The sequence below is a fragment of the Pagrus major genome, chromosome 14, assembly GCF_040436345.1.
Source record: "Pagrus major chromosome 14, Pma_NU_1.0".
NCBI classification, from domain to species: Eukaryota; Metazoa; Chordata; class Actinopteri; order Spariformes; family Sparidae; genus Pagrus; species Pagrus major.
In genome coordinates this window covers 1,615,499-1,637,315 of record NC_133228.1, presented here as the reverse complement: position 1 = coordinate 1,637,315, position 21,817 = coordinate 1,615,499, and the positions used below count along the sequence as shown (strand labels likewise).

Here is a 21,817-nt window from a genome sequence, read left to right as displayed (position 1 = left end):
TTAAAACATGCTGTTCTTTTTAAATGTTTTTCTCCATCTGTGATGCTCTGCACTTACAGATGTCAGGTTTTATGTACTGTTATCACTGAAAATTCAATTGTTAAACAAACAATGCGGCCACAAATAAAGGAAGCCATCGTATTGGCTGTTTTGCACCATCAAAGTTAACATTAACCTGCTCTACCACAGGTCGGATTAGGCCCTGGGCTGCTGCAGCGAGGCCACAGCCACTGTACATGGGGGCACACCCTACCAGATGAGCTACCAGGGCACTCCAAGTTCTTTTATTTAACTAGTGAAGTAATTAACTCACGTACTTAACATAACGCATTGCAGTTACAGTCATGTTGTTTTATCTAGCACATATTGTTTTATCTAGCACATATAGGCTAGTCACTACAGCGTCAGCTGCAGCGTCAGGACAGTCGAACGAAGACTGTTGAACAGTCTGGACTACTGCAAACTCTCTCTTGGCTGGACTCCCAGCCTCTGCAACTAAACCCTTGCAATGTATCCAGAACGCTGCAGCGCGCCTTGTTTTCAATCTACCCAAATTCTCCCATGTGACCCCCCTCCTCCGTGACCTCCACTGGCTTCCTGTTGCGGCCCACATCAGATTCAAGACCATGGTGCTGGCCTTCAAGGCCGTCAACGGAACTGTATCCATCTACCTCCAAACACTGGTCAGACCACATGCCCCAACGCGAGCACTTCACTCTACTACATCAGCTGGCCGGCTGGTACCGCCATCGCTGAGAGCAAACAAAGGCCGCTCAGCAAAGTCGCGACTCTTCTCTGTGTTGGTGGCCCAGTGGTGGAACGAACTCCCGACCAATGTCAGGACAGCAGAATCGCTCGCCTGGCTGAGACACCTCCATTTATCCTCAGCACACAGCATAAAAATTTAAAAGTTTTAATTTCAGGAATCCAACCTGGTGAAAGGCATTAAGAATAACTATACAGGAATAGCCAATCTTCTCACTGTAGTTCTCATTTGCTTATGTAGGTCATATAGAGACATCAGTGTTAAATTGAGATAGTTTCATAACAGTTGAAAGATCCTTGTAGTACATTTAACTTATAATGAATATAATTAAGAAGAGATGTTACACTGGTCAACTGTTAGCCTACTTACTGCAACAGACTATGGTGCGCAAATATTTCCAGTTTTTGTTGTTAACTGAAGTTATCATCAGCTGTGGACCATTTTTGCTCAATGCCTGGTATGCTCTGTATTTTCTGCCTTCCAGTTAACTGTGCAAACAGTAATATGCTGCCCTGTCTCATTCATTTGGTCAGTCTTGGGTAAGGTCCTTCTGACTTCCTCAAGATTGTTTCCATGAGCAGTTTTATTTTATTTTATATTATAAAAGTACAAAGTAGTACAAGCTTACAACACTCAATGATTCCAGTCAAATTGTGTAAACATATCATGGTTCACATAAGTATTACTTCCAAGTGTTAACTGGCAATGGAAAAAAAGTAAAAGCGTTTTTTCTTTGTCTCTCACACTTTGTAAGGATGTTGAGATCACCTTTAAAGATGTTCCTGTCTTCTGCCCTCAGGAAGATGTTGTTCAAAACCTGGCTGGAAGGCAGGGTTCATGTCATGGATGAACTAACCTCTGGCAATGTGCCTCATGTCTGCCCACTTTATGAACTGAACTGCATTTTAACCATAATCGACAGGTGAAGCTGAACCTGGATAAAGGTTAGCTGACATCCAGCTTAATTAATAAATAAGAAACCGTTTCAATTTCCTCAACTTAAATGTCTGACTTAAATGATAAAGAACACAAAATGAAACTGGGAAATTTAATCATTGTAATATAAATTGCTGAGTTGTGTTGTCTGGCAAAAAAGTTACATTTACTGCAGACTTTTAGTATAATTTTGGTTTTATTGTGCTGAACTTAATTGCAGCAACCAACTAATTTCTCTGTTTCAGATTTTCTTTCTGTATGGCAATCACTCAAATGTTTAAGCAAGTCAACTTGCTGGGGTTATCAGTGCATCATTAAACTTTCAACACCATCAATTTCATGAGCATGCATGACTAAATTTTGCCGTGCTGCTTTCTGGTCACTAGGCATTAGGCTGTGTCCAACTCCAAATGCTACCTCCCATTTCAAGTCCACGTTTAGGCCAGTCGCCAACATAAAATGTTAGCAGTTTACGTTTCTGCAAACCACGGATACATAAAAATTTGTATGTGTCATAGGCTACATACCATATTGCATGTCTACAAACTGAGTCATATCACATTAGCCCTGACTTACCTGACTTTAATGATGGTAGGGGTAGAGGATGGTGGTTGAGTTAGAGGCGACAAGGCTGCCAAGCCAGTGACTGCTGTTTGCGTCTATGTTTTAGCATTTGTAAATGTGACTGTCACTGGATATTTTTAAGGACACCCCAGGACAACTTCCTGCTGTGTCTGTGGTGACAAGAAACAATTTTGACGGGCAGTTGGGCCATCTCGAGCTTTGTTTGTGGCAACCAAGACATGATATTTTCCTAACTCCAACCAAGTGGTTTTTGAGCCTTAACCTAACCAGAACATAAGCATGGCTTACAAGAGAAACAATTTAAATTGAACCTGAAGAAACGTAAAGTTGCAATATAAAAAAACATTAAGTTTTAACCTAACTGTAGTTTTAGACACATACTTTACCAACATTTATTTTGCTGATTGGGTTGCCACATTTCTCACCCAAATACCTAAAATAATGATTTAGCAAGGCTATCCAAAGGTTCTTTCAATTGCAAACCCCTTTTGCGTCCTTAAATATCCAGCACTAGGGGACTTGGCTGTTACTAAACTAAACTCTAAACTAAACTAGTCACATGCACATTACTGGTCAACACATCATGACAAGTTAAAATGCAGACCTCAAACAATGTGGCCTCTGATGGTACACAGTGAGGATATTTAGAACTGAAAATCTACAGTCTGTACTGGCTCTTGGTTGAAACACTTTTCTGTCATCTCCATGAGTGGATAAAAACATTTATTTGTATGAAATTGATCATTTTTACTTTAAAGTGTACACTATTGGACTAAAAAAGTGCAGGATCATATATTAAATTGTGTCCTCTCGTAGGCTGGCTGCACAGGCTCTGAGTTCTCAACGCGAATTGCATAAAAAGTGACAACTGTTTCCCTTATTGGCTATTAGGCCCCTGTCTGACAAGGATAACTCATGACATACAAGGCACCATGGCTGAGCTAAGCTGTGCTGAACCCAAGTGGTGTGAGTCCCTCCTTCCAGTGCTCAAGTATGGAGCATCCTCCCTTATCAGCACTGACCTTCCACTGCATTGTCACCCATCCTGCTCCCCTCTACTCTAACCTTCCTCTAGCCTCCCTAGACTGTGGCCTCCAGCTCATCTGGGGGAAATTGGAAATTGGGCCAGCACTGGCTAGATGATGAGGCTAGACGACAGCCCCATCGATTAGCTGTCCCCCTGGGCTGATCTGTGGCTAACTGCTTGTTGGATGAAGTCTCATATCTCTGTTCTTATTCCCAACACCCCCACCCTCACCAACACCCCCTCTCTCCACAGAACCAGCCCTACATCCCTTTGGAACTATAACCATAGTGGGGCTTCTTTTCCTCAGCTCAGGTTGGAAAAATTCTGGCTGGTGGGAAGGTCACAATGGTAGATGTATGTGCAGATTAACATAGTAAGGCCACATTGGGTGCAGACATGAGAAATCAGAGCCAATGTAGGATCCTATATGTTCACCGATGGACCAGAGACAGGAGCTATTCACTCCCCTCAGCTTGATACCATTTAAAGTCATGCACAGAGTGAGGAAACAGGGGAAACGCCCTTTGATCTCTGGCAGATACACAAGTAAGATAACTGGTAAGGTGTTCCCATTTACAGTATATTATTCCTTTCTTTTGTGGCCAGTAAGAGCTGCCAATTTGATGGTGATGACAAAGAACAAGAAAGCAGTTGCAGGTCATGAACGCAGTGACATGTCCACTCTCAGCTAACTGGCCTGTCTTTCTGTCTCTGCACTGCACTAATTGGCCTATAACTTAAGCAAGGTTCTTAATAGCTCAGCATGGCAATGACCATTACAGTCCTGCAGTGAGTCCTTGATGAAATCAGAATAATCACTTGCTTCAAGTTCCCTGTCTTTGCTCTGTGGGATACACGAGAGTGGATGTACCCACAAAGCAACTGATGGCACGGATTGATGCAATGAGCAAGTACATGTGTTTGTGATGGGGATGGCTGTGTGTGTTTATACTTGATTGTAGCAAGTCAACCTTCAAACGGCAACATGGGCTGTGGCTGACCTGCAGGGACGATACATAATTACACTGTGTGACCTCTGCTGACCTTGTGATCACCTGGTCTGTTTATCAGATTTCACATTTGACGATGTTCCACAGAGAAATCTCTGAGCCATTTGCGAGATGGATTAGATTGCTTTATTGAAGGGCCTGTGGGGGAAGGGGTCAATGGAGGCTTTCATGTTTGTTGGAGGCTGGGAAACGAGAGGGGACAGAGCTGGTGTAGATGAACAGGGCAGCAGATCGGTATGCCAGACAAAGAACAGGAGCCCATTTTCAAGCCAGCTGAATCAAGACCCTGAGAAACTATTCAGGGAATCTTAAGTGAGATCTCCTAATAGATCACAGGCTACAGCTAAGAAAAAATTGTTAAAGGTCAATCTATTAATCTGGATATAAATGTTGAGAAACTCACTTGGACAAGACTCTAAATCCCAAATCTTCTAAAAGACAGGCATTGATAAATTCTGTTACAAATGTCAGATTTATGACTTAAGAGATTAAATCTTACTGTGATTTCGTTTGCAGATGGAGGGATTAGCAAATATAATTTGTGCATCAGAATTTGATTTTTACAGTTTACATTATCATTGAATTATGTTGTCATACGTTATTTCAGTTACTTTTTGGGCAATGACATTCCTCTTGGATGTGAAATCATGGCTTAAAAATTGATCTTTAAATATATATTCTGCAAAGGTCCAATATCTCTCCCTGAACAGCTTTACCAATGAAAAGAAAGAAAAAGGAAAACAAAAAGTCAGAGCTGTAGAACAACTTCAATTATAACTGGTGCCACACCATAAATCTTGGCCAGGTTCCGGTGAAATTGTGATGGGCATCTGAGTGTTACGTGTTCAGGCCACAGCGGACCGTGTGAAACACACTGACGTCGATTTTATTCAACAGTTCATCAACTGGCCTAATATAAAAAGAAAGATTTTCTTGCGCTTAAATGGGTTTAATGTGGGAGAGCAGAGTTGGCCTGCCTGGGCCTGGCTGATGAAGATTAGCTGACTTCTTCCATTAGGAGAGGCTGTCTGGTGCAGCCAGCTGAAGTGGCAAGACAATAACTGAGTGCTAATTGTGTGTAACCAGGTCTTTTGCCTTTAGCATGCACAATGTGCCTGGTTTGTGTGTGTCTGTGTGAGGGGGTGCTGGTGGGTGCTTGTGTTCATGTGTCTGCAATGACCGAGTTTGGGAAGAGAGATGAGAGAAAAGCAGGAACCCAGCCAACACATAACCTTCCTAATGTTCCCCTACAGTTTTCTGTTTGATAGTGTTTCTTGTAACCTTCAAAAAACCTTCGATAACAGTCTGGATTGTTCATTACCTCCAAGAATGTTCACAGAAAGTCTCCACATTGTTCCATCATAGTAACATGACTACTGTCTGGGCACATAGGCTCTCCAGAATGTTTGGAGAATGTTCCTACAACGTTCACAGAACATGAATGCACAGGAATGTTTTACATATGCCGTGAAACCTTTTAAAGACATTGGGTGTGCAGGGCTACGGGCTTCAGTACTTTCTTCATAAAGACTTTTTGCTATCTTCTAACAGTGGCTGATACCCCAATTAAGAATTGCCAAAAGACAAATATCACTGTTTCCAAGACAACATGACTGCAGCAACATACCATTGTTCGGCACAATGGAGCTTTGCTGTACGGTCGCAGTTTGGTTAGGTTTAGGCAAGAAAAGTACTTGGTTAAGTTTAGGAAAACATTGTGGTTTGGACTGAAATAACTACTTTACTTATTGTAACTTGATTTCTGGTTCCACACTTGACTCAAACAGTGGTCTCCTACATGAAAATCCTGTGTTTGTTTCACCTGACGATTCATCCTTTGCCACTATTAATTCACCTGACTTCTTCCTTTGCTGCCATAACAATTACTTTGGCCACTTGAGGTCATCTCCGAACAAGAAATGTAAATATTGGTTGCAATGAGCTGATTTGACTGTTAAACTGCATCGTTGTTTTTACAATGAGGATGGGTTTAGAACAGTATAGACGCTGTCGTTGCCTTCAGACATGGTTGGATGAAGTGTCATATGTAGGCCTACTACTTAATTTGAAGGAGACTCAGGCCATAAATGCACTGGCATACCACTGCAGTGACGAATCCGCAGCAGTACATTTTCAAATGATCCATCAAACCCTAGTGTCAGCTTTTGCAGGCAGGATTTCCATGAGGGATCTGATTGGTTGTCCGGTTGTTGCATTAACAACTTGAAGCACTTTCAGAATCAACTCTCACAGTCACTCTCCTCTGGGGGAGGGCGACTATGAGGGTACTGGACATTCCAAATTAAAAATTTAAGAGACAGAAAAAAGGAAACAAGTTCATGTTATTATGTTATTGTTGTAGGAACCTCTGTCCATCGCCTCTGCATTAAATTGAGGCCTGTTGTTCTTGTTAATTCTTCTCATCTGGATGAAGATTATTTACAGGAAGGAGGCGCCTTCCAGGCTGACCATCTTATCTCCTGGCAGAGAGGATAGTGTTTCCTGGACCATAAAGACTTCAAATGAGGACAGTTTTAATTAATTTACAACTAAACTCCCATTTCTGAACTCTCTTTTCCCTTTGACCAGAACCTCCTCACACAGGTCATGAAGTTACCTGTGTCAGTTCACCAGGAGGGACGAACGAATGTCTTCAGAATGTGTTAATACAATGTCTTTACATTTGCAGATTAAGTAACACGCCTGATCACTTTCTACCTATTTCTCTCTCTGTCTCTATGACTTCTGATCCACAAACATTCACAGAGTGGACATCGGACACCTTCTGACGTGTTTTTCTATGCTGTTACTCTGTCTTCTTTAAATTTATGACACATCTGGATGCTATCTGCTCGCATTCCAAACCAAATGGTCTCTGTATTCTTCCAGATTTCAGACCATTTCTAATTAACCATTAAGTCAGTATCTCACAATCTTATTTCTAACACATTAAGAAACAGTAAGAGAAGTTCATAAAACTGGTCTTTCTCCCGTTTCTCTACGATTAAGATTGACTGAGATCAAATTTTAATGTTTAATCTGTACTGTGTTCGGTGGAACCACAGCACCTCCTGATGGTGAGTCCTGATACAGTTGGACGAGAAATATTCTGTTTAATATGGTCATGGTTATAACCAGTAAATGACTCTGATATGTCTTTGTTTTAACAAGTATTAAGCTGAATATGTATAATTAATGTTTAATCACGTCATAATCCTTGTCATGATAGACAAAGTACATCTATTGAGCCATGGTGAGAAACTGAGAAGGTGAAGCACGGTTTAGTTCAGTGAGTTTCTGTGAATCTTAACACCTCCACTAAATCTTGGAGATAAAAGCCGGTAAGCCCCGCCTAGACACGCCTCGATTTGCAAGTAATAAAACGGAGAGATCACGTCTCTCGGTCCAGAGTTTTTGTTTAGTTTTTTTGTTTTGTTTTTAAAAAAGTTTTGTTTAAGTTTTTCTTTTGTAACTTATTTTGAAGCTCTTTACTTTACTTTGAAACACGCTCCAAGACAGCGATCTCATCAGAAGTGCTCACGCGTTGATTTTTCTCACTTTATATTTTTCGCAGTATTGATTAGCTTCTTTTATTAAGTTTGTACCAGAACGAAGTTCTGTTTTAATTTGTTTTATACCGTTAAGTATCGTAACTCGCTTTTGAAGAAGTAAACTTAATTTAGATTACCTTGCATTAACTAACAACGGAAGATCCGCTTGATCAACGTATCCTCCTCAGTTATTTTATTCAAGAAGTTAAATCTAGTTTACAAAGTCAGAGCCTGAAAACCACTCGAAGAAACGAAGAAGAACATCTTTATCACAATCATCATCACGACACAGCAACTTGCTGTGTCTGAGACCGTGCAAACGGTTTCCAACGAAAGACAGACTCTTTGACAAGCCCCCAGCGCTCGCTAGCGGTATCATCCCGCTGGGCACTGAGCCAAGATCTGCACCGGATCGGTACGGGACCAGCTGCCCTCTTCCTAAGACAAAGGACCGAGGTGCCCAACCGACTGATACCGGACGAGCTGACCCCGGCCATCGGACCGGGACTGACTGACTGCTAGAGCTGCAAAACACCTGAGGAAATCCGCCGCCGCGGACTCAACACCTCTGCGGTGAAAGTAGGCTCTCCATCACTCACAACAGCTGGATTCACACATGATACATGAGATGGTTTATGGCTCTGGTTCTGATCTTTTAGCTTAAGAGAAATTCGGTTAGGGTCTCGTTAGTATTAAAAATTACTACCGTAATATTTAAATGCTTCAACCTAACTCGTGATCTCACCATCAGCCTATATTCCACTAATAACCCATTACTTAGTTATTTCACATTTCCTGTTACCTGTGTTATTCATTTAAATTGCCATTTCATTTATTTAACCTGAATTATTTAGTCAATAAACATGTTTAACCGCATGTCGTTGTCTGTGCAGGTTTGTTTTTAATGTGGAGAACCGATGGATATGTGTAGAATCTCACTGCTTCATATATGAGATGAATAAATTGATCTGAAATTGATTAAAATTGATACAAGTTAAACTTGTCCAGTCGAATTTGATTAATTACCTCCGGATTATTCAAATAGACAAAATAACGGAGGTGGTGCCCCATTAACGAGTGTTTATTATTAGTGTATCTCCTACATTGTGAATCTTGTGTTCAGTAAGTAGCATCATAAAGGTTTAGTTGGGGTGACACTGGAGTTTATTAAAGAAGGGTGTGTATCAAGTTCAATGCCTTAAAGTATTCCCTCTCTGGTGCTGTGGAAACGAGAAGTGTCCTGAAATTTCTGACCACATCCTATCTACAGGATACAGGTGGAGACCCAGTAATGAAGACTGATTTGCAGAATATGTTTGGCCATGTAACTGCACTTGTAGCTCTAAGCTGCTACTGTACAATAGCGTGCAGGATTATGATGACCCTTCTTGGTCCAGCAGGTGTCCCTATGGACCTAGATGTGTGTACTTGGTCACTGGTTAGAGTGATACATTTGCAATGTGGGATCTTTCTTAAATTATCAGCAGCACTTTGGGATTTACTACGCTCCATGCTTGCTTCCCTGACAAGTCATAGCTGCAGGTATGGGAGAAGAGAAGTGGTCCAATCACTCACCTCTGATTGCAGAGCTGGCATGCGAAGCAGTCCAGGTGGTAGACATTCTCCTTGGCCCTCATGACCATCTCAAAGGCTGGAATAAGTTTGCTGCAAGCTGCGCAGTTCCCTGTCACACCAAACAACCTGAGCCACCCACCCACACAAACACATACACACACACACACACACACACACACACACAAGAAAGATGTATAATTTAAGTCATTTCCCAAGACTTCAAGAGAGTTCACAAAAATCAGGGACGTGTCAACAATGCTTTAGTGCAAAGACTTTTAACAGGGAAACTGCCCCCTGAGTCTCACCAGCAGGAATTCTTCATTTAAATAAGTGACGACTTTCAAAGTGATGATTCAAACAACAGCTGTATTGTAACTTGAATGCAATGGAAGGCCACATTTACTGGCTGAATGTTATCAATAACACCTTTAACCAAGCGCGACTGAAAACAAAAAAAAGGGAATAATAAGTGAAAATAGTGTAAAAATAATAAGTGGACAGAATAACAGTATGTTTCACTCAGGATATAAACCCAGGCCAGCGTTGCAAAGATGGTCCTGGAAGAACATTAATTGTGATGTTCAAGAAACAACACAAACACAGCACTGTTAAATACACCCAAAGTGACATACTAACAACATATTTATTTTTTGCATATTAATTTATTTGTATACTTTAATCTTTGTATCACTTATTTATTTACTTTTCTTTTTATGTGATGGATCTTCTCCTTGGTGTTGATGTGCAATTGTTTTTCCCACCGACTGATGATTGCATGATATGCCCCTTAACAAAGCGTTAAAAAGCATCAAGGAATTTGTCATTTTCAACAATAAAAGTGATTATGACATGAGGTAAATTTGTGGGGACTCAAAAGTTAAACACAATTTCCTTTACCAAGACATCATGCCCTAATGATGTAACATAGCAATTTCTATTCTAATAATTTGAGTCCAGAATTTTAAAAGGACATGAGCTCAGAACATCTGAACTCCTAAACTATTTTGACCACGCCCACCACTTTCCCACCCCTGCATCCCATAATAACTGACAATATATCAAGTAAAATTACGGCAAAAAATAAAGTATGGCTGCTTCTGCTGCTTCTTGGTGACTGAGAATGAGAGTGACAGCTGTCAAAGAGATTGTGTTAAACACACTAACATAACCTGGTGAGACAGATAGGATCTCTGAATCAGTCACAAAATAGATTGGACAGACTTGGGCTACAGTGGCACAGTAAAAAAATAGCAGGCCACAGCTTGTGCCATACAAATAGATGGGACATGGGTAGCACTACTGCCCAGGGAGGACCCTATTATTTCTCCAGCCGCTCTGGGGACATTAATGTGAGTATTCATTAGGGATACAGGGCTGCTACTACACAGTGACTTCGACCAGACTACCAAGGGGAAAATATCTGATAACAAAATCATATAGCAAAATAACCCATTAGGCAGACTTCTTGAGGCACTTTTAGTCATCGTTGTTAAAATGATAAAACGGCATGCCACTCTTAGAGTCTGTAAGAGATTGCAATCTGATAAATGATCTCAGGGCTTGGGATATGCAGGGTTGTTTATTAACCTTTGGAAAGTATGTTTCCCAGAGGCAAAGAAAGCAGATAGATTGTGCCCTCATGAATACCTACAGAATTAAGAGCCACTGTCAACACACCTTGAGACAATGAAGGATATCTCTTGTAACATGGTAGGTGGATGAAAACATAGAGGGTCAATCCAATGGATTAGTGCTGACTTAATTAAAAGAATTATGCCTTTCCATTTGAGCAGTCTAAATTTAGATACATTTGTGGTATCTCTTGTCCTTTCTTTTTTCTGCACAAATGTGCATTGCCAAAAGGCCTTCACATAAAATAGATGAAATGATGATTTAGCTTCTTGCAAAGCCAAGTAATTAATCTAAAATAAAATTTAAAAAGAAAAAAGAAATGATATATTTAGTGTGAGATAATGAGATTGAATGTTTGAGCATAACAGCAGAACTTTGTATGGCATCTAACGCCTCTCAATGTGCAGGGGTAAATGTCTTTGTCTCTTTGGATAATTTTCAGATACTATAGCATGCACTCAAATCTCTGGATTATAAATGATGGAAGGTATCTGAGTCAAAGAGCAACATTTTAAGCATTTTCAGCCGGTCAGCTTGACTCAAAACAGTGTTCTGTTTCACTATTTCTCTCCATGTTCTTCTCTCATCTCTTGCTAATTTAATTTGGCCTATGCTGTTGACAAGGACTGTCACTTTACTTCACTCAAAAAAAGTCTTTGTATCTGTGAACATCCAGTGTTGGTCCCTTGAGGTGGGAGCTTGACTCAATAAATAAGTCCACTACTTTGATTATTGCTCAAATGAAGTGACAAAGTAAAACCTCAGAATCAGACCACGAACAAAACCTTACTTAATGTAAAAGTTTTAAAAAAAATGTTTTAATAAAGCATCCTTACATAATCATGCTCTATGGCTAAAACCTGAATTCTAAAGAATTTAATCATGTAGGACATAAATAGATTTGCTTCAAGATACTGTTTATTTTCTGGACTAGTGAGATAAAGTCTAAATGTATATGTCTAAAACCAAAAAAGAGTAACCTGGTAACCTGGTTTGTCTCATGAGCTTAATTTTAACAAACCTGGAAGTTTTAGATATATACAATTAAAGAGGCAACACTGGGACTGACTCAATTACTTTCATGTGCTGTTTGGTAGGCAAGTAAAGAATGAACAGGTGTATAGACTGGAAATCTGTTTTCACGTTGACATTAAAGAGTTTTTCATTTTGTATATTTTTTGTATATTGACCATGATTCCATTTTATAAAAGCAATACAAGAGGAAAACATCTGAGGGAGTGAATACTTTTTGTAGGCACTGTGAATACAAAAAAAATCCAGGTCTTTATTTTTCTGTAGTCTAGTTCTTTGCCTGCATTGCTTGTATTGTATCCCTGTTTCTTGAGACTACTGGTAGCAGGTAGAATCACAGCAAATAGGTAGGAATAGAAACAAGACTGAAAATCAGTTTACCATGAGCAAGGACAATAAGAAAGAAATGCTAGAGTTAAAATGATCAATACTTAGGATTGTAAACCAATTACAGACCGTGTCATTGTATAATTTATTGTCATTTCATCTTACCCATATTTATTACGTTTTTCAGTCCATGAACTGGCTTGAAAATGACTGAACAGTGCCATCTATAGGCGGCATGCCACTTTCCCAAATAATTCCAATAAGAAGCTGTGAATCGGACGCTAACTTCAGCATTGTCTGTTGCTGTGTGGTGGAAATCACTGCATGCTTCTTTGCAGTTTCAAATAAGTCTTTATTATATTAGCATATGGTCCCAGTGCGACCATGGTGTTGATTTATTGACTTACAATCACCAGGTGATTCTGGTTATCCAGGCTTGCTTTCACACTGAACTGTTGGTGGGTGAATTTGCTGACTTACAATTACTGCGTGATTCTGGTTATCCAGGCTTGCTTTCACACTGAACTGTTGGTGGGTGAATTTGCTGACTTACAATTACTGCGTGATTCTGGTTATTCAGGCTGTCAATCACACTGAACTGTTGGTGGGTGAATTTGCTGACTTACAATCACTGCATGTTTCTAGTTATTCAGGCTGTCTTTCACACTGAACTGTTGGTGGGTGGATTTGCTGCACGCTTATCAAGTGCAACACACAAAGAAGTCAATAACTTCTGGGTCACACAAATCGGAAAAAGTCAATATCAAAATCAAGTTCAGCCCTTTTTTTGATCTTGGAAAATCGAAGTATGAAAAAACAAACCATTATTTGTTTTTTGGTATCAGATTTATAAATGAATAAAGAAATAAATGTTTTTTTCATTTTCCGATTTTGGTTTCCCAATTGAATATTAAAAGAATGAATGATCTGTCTATCTGTCTATCTGCCATTTGTCAGTCTGTCTCTCCATCTATCCGTCTGTCTGTCATGAATTTTTAGGTTTATGGCCATTTTGTTATTAAATTACAAATTAATTATAGATTATCCATTGACACCCAGACACCCCAGAAATATAGGCCTTTATTGGACACTAACATTCTACCATTCAAGCTGAGTTACTGGACTCTGGAAAGATACATTTCTATTTTTGATAATATTTTTCAGCAAATACGTGCATTGATTTCTCTTTCTAAGGAAATGGAACCCATGTTCTTTTTGAAAAACCAACTCAATAAAATATTACTGAATTTAAAAAATCCAAAGACCCCCAGGATTCCCAACCAGTCTATCCAAGCTCCTGGCTGCATTCACTTGTTTGCTGCATAATTGATCCCATATAATCTTGTGCTGCTCGAACCACTGCTTTAAATGATTGAACACCTACTCCCAACCTGTGGTAACTATTGGGAACAATGCATACATTGCTTTCTTAAATCAAACAAATCTTTTTTCTGACAAGCTGAGCAAAAGAAGTGGAGTGGCTGATGACAGTCTTCAGAGATTTACCCAAACTGCATCTGTGGCAGCATAGCATCTTATCAGCCGGGTTCACTTGGCTCTTGGGTGGCAAACACTTTTCAAACAGGCAGCGCACAGGAACCCTGGCTAACCCTGCGGGTAGGGAAGATGGATGGGGCCTACCTGTCACTCGTCTTTCACCGCTCCGGCAGTTTGATGCCATAGACGCTAATGGCTCTCAAGGGAGGAGGCAAATTAAGCGCGGTTTGGTTGTAATGAATTTAACGGCACAGGCTCCGACACAATCAGAGGATGACGGTTTAGAGACCTAACATGAAAGACAGAGGCCCGGGACTCAATGTTTTCAGCACTGTTTTATAATTGGTAATAGATATAAACATTTCTAAAGCATCTCTCTCAGGCTGACAAAGTTCTACTGAGCAAAAAAGAAAGCAGAATAACATATGTAGAATAGCGGGCTTGACATACACTTCATATCCTTGGCTGACAAGATAGCATGTATATTTAAAGAGGTTGAAGATAAAACATGAAATTAAAATTCATACTTTGCTCAAATCTGAATTTGAAAAAGAATAGAGGCAATCAGTGCCCAATACCTTGTTTCAGTCAAAAGGCATTCACTGTGCATTACAGCCTGGTATGGCTCAGTGGTACCTATTTAATGAGAGAAAAACAGACACCAATTAAATTATTCCGCAAGGCTTTAGCCCAATGGACCCCAAAACCCAATCTGAGTGAGCAGGCCCCCACCCCCTTTAGAGAATACAGGAGTGGTGTCATGCCAGTGTTTTTTCTGAGCTTTCTCAAGATAAATCCAAAATAAAATGGCCTCCCTATAACTGGGGTGTAGGAAATAGATCCTGGAAAATATAAATGGAGCCACAGATAATGTACAAATGCAAATGTGTTTGATGGGGGAGAGAGAGTTACTTGAATAGCTTTCTAATTTTATGTTATATCAATATTTTAGACAACATATTACGATAGCTTTTAAAGAGTAAATCAGCACTGAATCACATTGTACTAAAAGCTGCTAGCGCATCATCATAAACATTCCCATCACAGCTTCCTCAGTAAAGGAAAGCAGAAACCTTCTCTTTTACAGCTGAAAACATCTAGGCCATGATTAGCCAGTAAAAAATTACTGTTGGAGATTTTTTTTACTTTTTGATTATTGAGATTAGAAATATTGGTACATGGAAGGTGCTGTTGTAAACCTTTGTTTGTCGCTGCCACATGCTGCTTAATTATTTAAAATGACATGTTGAGGTGATAAACCGAACTTAAAATTCAGTGCAAGCATTTTAAGTCACTGCAGGTCTTTGACTCTGGCTGAGACATACAATAAATTATTTCCATTGAGCTCAAGTTTGAACCGCTTTGCAGGAAGGATGTCCCACCGTCAAGCTGACACTGCTCCATCAAATGCCCAAAAACATTCCAACTAGAAGTGACACACAACTCTGTCAACTGTAAGAGAACACTTACATAGGTGCGTGGAAAAAACTTAAATTACAAATTATGATAAATCTGCTTTTGTGGTTTTACTAGTGCTGAGTAGCATAGCCTATGATGACTTTTAACAAACCAAAAAGGAGGTCAAAACTCAAACCAGAAGCAGCAAGGACTGTCTTTCTTTATTACTAACTTGTTGGCCAAGTACAATAAACACATTCTCAGCACTGTAGACACAGGTATACTAAAATTCAAAGCAGTTTTTATGGAAAATTGTTCAGTGTGTTCTGTGGGATATTTTATGGAGACAGGGACAGAGAACTGGAGAGAGATGTTGCTGTTGAACGTTTAAAATGTGATTTTCATAGCTGTCACCACCACAAACTACATTCTGTTCACCTCCAATGTATTAAGGTAGAGGCAAAAATCTTAAGGGACAGATAAGTCAAACCAAAACCAAAACTATGCATTTACAGGGAGGGGAGAACAATATACTGTATATATCGAAGCGAAAAATTATTGGCTATCATTGTTTATATCATGGCTCTTCCATCTGTGTGTGAGTGTATTTGTATGAGTGAATGCTGACTTTTGTTGTAAAGCACTTGAGTAGTAGCTAAGACTAGAAAAGTGCTTTATAAATACAGTCCATTGACATCTTATACCCCTTTCACACTGGAAAAAAAAAAAACCCACTAAAATCTGTCTTTTGTCTTTAATGTGAATGTGTACGGCATTCACTCCCTGATCGGATGATTCTACAGTAGTCGCAGGTGTTTATCAGCTCCAGCTCCGCTTGGCTCTGATGAAAACACAATACCCAGGTGGACATGCAAATTTTTGCTGCTTGTCAGGCATGATGCTCTGACATGCGCTGAAGTTAAGGATGTTAGCTTGTTTCCAGGCGTCTCTGTTCAAGCAGATTAAACATCATTCAGTCGATGCTGAGTTTGAAAGAGAAACTGACATAAAAGATATTTATGAAGTAATCACCATTACATTGTCAGTGGATTCCCTGGACCAGATCCTTGCCACCTGATCAGTACTGTGCATGTGCAACTCACAACAGAGATGCAAAAGAAGTGAGATGTCTCAGTCCTCAGCTTCTGTAATCATCAGTTCTAGAAAAAACAATGTCTTTAATTCAGAATGTTATTAAGCATTTTTTTCTGGTGCGTTTATGATTATGACCGTGAAACAAAACAAAAACAAAAACAGAGACAAACATGTCAAATTTTTCAGCGGGTTTACCTACATAAAAAAAACCCACACATATAGACATTAATTTTGGTGTGAAAGTGGCAATAGTTTTTCTTACCCTCAGGTGTGAGAGTATCTGTTATCTTATCTGTGTCGGCCATGAGAAGCAGGTAATTATCGGTTATTGTACAGGTTGAAAAAAATCTTTATATCTCTTTATATTAATTATTATATTACTTAATGGGGGTTAGGGTTAAGGTAATAAAGCCCTTATAAGTCCCCATTAGATGCTTATTAACATGAACAACTATTCAAGTGTTTAAGTGTTAAACCTTTACTTAGCTTTTTTGTTGCTTTATCAAAACTGAACATACTCTGTTCTGCATTGATTAGTAGTTAACCAAGTTTTTTGCAACTACTGGATCTAAAGTGAGAACAATGCCTTATAGGACATATAAGGGTCTAATTATCTATTAACAAATGCTTCGTACAAAGACCTTAATAATCCATAAAATCGATATTCAGGTATCACTGAAGAGAACAAATGGTTTTTGTTTTTTAAACTTACCTGACTGGGAATTCCAACACCATCAAGGGCAACAAATTAAGATTTTGGGGGGGTTAATCCATTTTGGAGAGTGGAAGGGCACTGATAGCACCAGTGCCTCCATTTTGAAATTCCAGTGGCGGCTTTGCTCTTCTCTTTCCTCCCCCAACCCCCATCTCTTCCATCCCTCCCACCACTTCAATTGCGCCAGCCCCAGCATGCATTCATCAGCTGCCGGATTAGAATTTGTTTCCTCACAAACCATTGATCATCGGCCTATTACTAGGCAAATGACAGTTAATTACCCACTACATTAACCACCAGGACCCGGGGACCAACTCCCTGTGCCATCAGTCAACATGATGAATGTGGCAAGTTCAGTAATGCACAGCCATTCCCTCGTCTGCCTGCCACATTGAGAACAACCTCTGGATCTCACTTCCAGGCACCCAGAGAAAATCTATGGCAATCTGCATAATTACAGGCTCAGGGTTAATAACAGACAAATGATTTGTTGCATCTCAACATAGGCTTTTTAATGGGACTGTGCTTTGTCCATTTGATGATCCACCCTGAATGGAGGTATGCTGGTGTCCCACTTGGAATTTAACCACATTGAGGAGTGGCTTAAGTTTTTCATCTTGAAAAAAATCACATGCAGGAGAACAGAAACAGGAAGATGAGCCTGCAGAAATCTGAAGTGCTGATGTTAACTGTGTCAGGCAGGCGATAGGAGACAGTTAAGGGGTGCAAATGTAATCAGACTTGTGCATTTCTCAATTTTGTCACTCCTGCTTGTGTGATCGTCAGTGATTAAACAACCCTAGGGGCAAAATTATAACAATTACCATGGGCATGACATGGGAATTTTCATTGGGATAAGATTTTCTTCCTTGAGTGCCCCAACTTGCCTGGCTGCCGGCTCTATCAGTTCTCATCTGCACCTGGACTGTGGCATCCTAATGATGAATTATGGCCTGCTTTCTGAGAGACTGCCAACCATACAGAGGAACATTCCCGTGAACTGTCATCTTGAAGAGCAGCCTCCAAGTGCCATCTAATTAGCTCCTATAGAAACTTCTCGAAAAGGTTGAGAAACACTCACCATTCAACATCACACATCTCTGAATCTGTGAGAAGAAGAGATAAATTACTGGTGGCAGACTTATCCTACATTACCAACATATATTGAAATTTAATCAAACCCTACCTTAACTCATTACAAGATGATCCCTTATCTTTAACCTTTAACTCTTTCATCCAAATCTACTCACACCTAACATTTCATAATTCCTGGTCAAAATTTCTTCTGAAACAAGTCTTCAGAAAATGCTCACTCCAAACAAAATAACCAGGAAAAAGCTTTCAGCACACTTTTTTGGCAGTGCTGCGTTTGGGTACATATTGAAGAGGATGTATTGAAAGATGTTGAGCTCTGCAGGAGCCAGATGTTGACTTCAATATGCAGTTCCCTACGCCAACCCACCTGCAGTACCACGCTGAGTGCCAGGCAGTGGCACACTAGTCCTGTAATTATGTACACCAAAAATGCAGTCCCACAAGTCATTGCTCTTCACAGCTAATTTAGCTAATCTCAACTGAAGGGGACGGTCCAAAAAATAGTATGTCATGGTAGGTGAACTTAGGCATTTTAGTTAAATCAAAATACCATTTTTGTGTCCTGAATAGAGACACATATGGTGTCTGTGTTATTCGAAGAAAGTGAGAGAAAAGCAAAAATCTGTCAGTGCAGAGAAATGCAATGTTTTCTTTAGAAAAAAATCAAGTATATGTCTATTGAAACAAGAAAGAATCATGCTGTAGTACATTCAAGAGAGACTGAAGCATGGTTTTGGAAAATATAACCAGTGCAGTATTTGCCCATGATACTTAAAAGTTGGTATTATTCTATATACAGTGGTAAACAATTCCCATGAAAAGACCAATACAATGCCTCTCAATACAAATATATCCTAAAATACTGTAGTTTTTAGTGTACTAACCCCAAAGTATGTTGTAGACTGATATCTGCTTATGAAATGGTTTCCAAAGATTAACCTTTTTTTATTTTGATGATTATCAGTTCAGTACAGTCCGTTGATTTCCATTTTCAGCGACAGTGCATTTTAGGAACAAGATTCAACTTATGATTACATAACCAAAAACTGTTTCGGCCTTTTCTTCAGTGTTTCTGCACACCACAGGTACGTTCAACTTTGTTTGTGTCATAGGCTATCTACCATATTGACTTGTCTCCAAAACGTGTTTTATCACATTCACACTACATGTTTATAGCCTGACTTTAATGCTGAGAGGTGGAGGGGACGGTGAACATTTCCAAGTATGAAACCACTGAATAGTTTTGATGAGGGACCACAAGGTTTTATTATTTGTAGGCGTGACACCACTGGATAGGAGACCTCTGCACAAATTCCAGCCATGTTTGTTGCAACAAAATTGGGTGTTTTTAACAAGATCTTAGGACATTTGCAGCCTTGTTTATGGTGACCAAACAGCTATTTCAAATCAAAACATGATGTTTTCCTAACACAAACCAGGTCTTTGTGCCTAAACCTAACCAGAGAATAAGCATAGAGAAAAATGTAAAAATGAACCTAAACATAACAGCATCTTTATATTTTTATTTTTAAGTTTGGACTTATCTGTAGTTTTGCAGAAATGTACATTGCCAACATTTATTCTGGCTATTGGATTTTGATTCAAGACAGGCTTGAAAAAACTGTGAACCTTCAATTACAGTACCAGATTTCATTAGTTTTCACCTCAACATACAGAAATGTATGCATAGTCAGCATATGTTTATGCTATTAGTAAACCATGTTCATCACCTTCAGTGGGTTTTAGCTACTCATTGATGGTTAAGCTGATTTATTTGAGACCACTAAGAGCTTTGGCTGATTGCTTTTAACCCTAATCATACAGGCTATACTTCAAATGCTGTTTAAACGATATTGCCATTGAGGGCCTCTCATTTTTTTCATCAAATCACATTCCTTCTGTGCTTTTGGGAAACAAAAAAAGGCACCACACTTTTGACCTGTCCTTAAGGAAATATGACCCCTCTCATTAGGACAATTAAAGGCTGGATGGAAACAGACCCTTGAATGTGTGTGACCCTCCTTCAGACTCAATCACTCGTGGTTACCGGTGCCCAATTTGACCTTTTAGCATTTTCAGCTTACATGTGAAAAGCCCAATTTAATTACAGGAACTTCAGGACAAACACAACTCGTGAATTGCTGGTGAGGTAATTGCTCAATGTGTGAAGTGAATTGTGGTTTGGGGAGGTTAATGGCAGCCAAGCTTTCCTAAACACAACATAACAATTATAGGGTGCTTTCAGAGCTTTTAACATCTATGTGCCATCTTATTAAACTGAAAACTGAGGTGGAGGCTGCAGAGGAAGACACATTTATTTGTATCCATTCCCTGGCATTTGAACTTTAAAGAAACGAAAAAATATAACAAATGAATTTACAAAAACGAGGGGTGTATTCACATGCATTTTATTCACTGTAGTGGATACACATACAAAAAATTTATAAATAATAGAATAAAATAAAACATAACCAGTAGATAACTGTTTTGTGTTGTAGCTTGCAATGGTCAAATCAAATGGCTGACCTGATTCACTTTCAACAATTAAATGATTTTTTTCTTTAAAATATCTTTGACAGAAAAGACAGACAGATGCGTTTGACACATGGTTCATCAGGCAGCAATATTTTTTCATATTTGTTGATTTCTTATTATCTTATCTGCTACATATCAGAAGAAAACTATGAACAATCTGTCGTCAAAAAAGCTAAACAGTTTCTGCTGACAGGACCTCATTGTGGCTTATTCTGCCCATCAAGACAATTGGTGGAAATTGTGCTGATAATTTCAGGGGTGTTTCTCAGACTTGAGGACATTCGGGGCTTAGCCCAGAATATTTTTCTTTTTAAATAAACAAGCTTTATTTCAGTCGCACCTTAATTATATTTAAAGTGCATGTCTTAATCATTTAAAAATCAAAAAGTGTACATCAAAAACTGCTGTTAACTTCCAAATGAATTATACATTGTGATGATAGTAAATTTATTATTTGTTGTTAGTAATTAATATCAGTAGGCTAACGTATTATTAATGTATTTATGTTAAATTTATTGGAATATTGGCACACGCACAAATACACACACACACACGCACAAATACACACACACACACACACACACACACACACAGTAAAACAGTAAGAAAGTCCCCAGACTCCCTTTAAATAGTATTATCATATAGCAGTTTTGAGGGTTACTGAGCTAGTTGAGTTAAGTTTGAGTTGTGATTTAAACATTGTGAAATGACAAATCTTTATGTATGTCTCCTTTTGTAAATCAAGCATATTCATTAGTCAAGTGATTTCTTTCTTTGTATATAAAAATAACATTGTGTTATGTAGGTTAATGTTACTTTTTCTAGAAGTTGGATTCGTCATAAAACTTGCCCCGGGTGTTATCACTGTTTACAGGGCTACCAGTTGATATCATGTTCATGTAATTTGGAATTCTACACAACAACATCTACACACCTTGTTTTTCTGGCTCAGCATGAGATGATGTTTGTGCCATTGCTTCCCTTTTTACCTGCAAAAATCCTTTGTATATCCATGACTGACAATAAATGGTCTGTCAAATG

The 21,817-nt window shown here is 39.2% G+C and overlaps 1 protein-coding gene across 3 annotated transcripts in view; it reads right to left on the bottom strand.

The window, feature by feature from the left end:
- Positions 1-21,817, bottom strand: part of lmo3 (LIM domain only 3) — a 64,563-nt gene that overhangs the window by 9,622 nt on the left and 33,124 nt on the right. For all 3 annotated transcript variants that reach the window (XM_073480272.1, XM_073480274.1, XM_073480273.1), the window contains exon 3: positions 9,451-9,576. In XM_073480272.1, the coding sequence (XP_073336373.1) occupies positions 9,451-9,576 (126 nt within the window). The remainder of the gene's footprint in view (positions 1-9,450; positions 9,577-21,817) is intronic.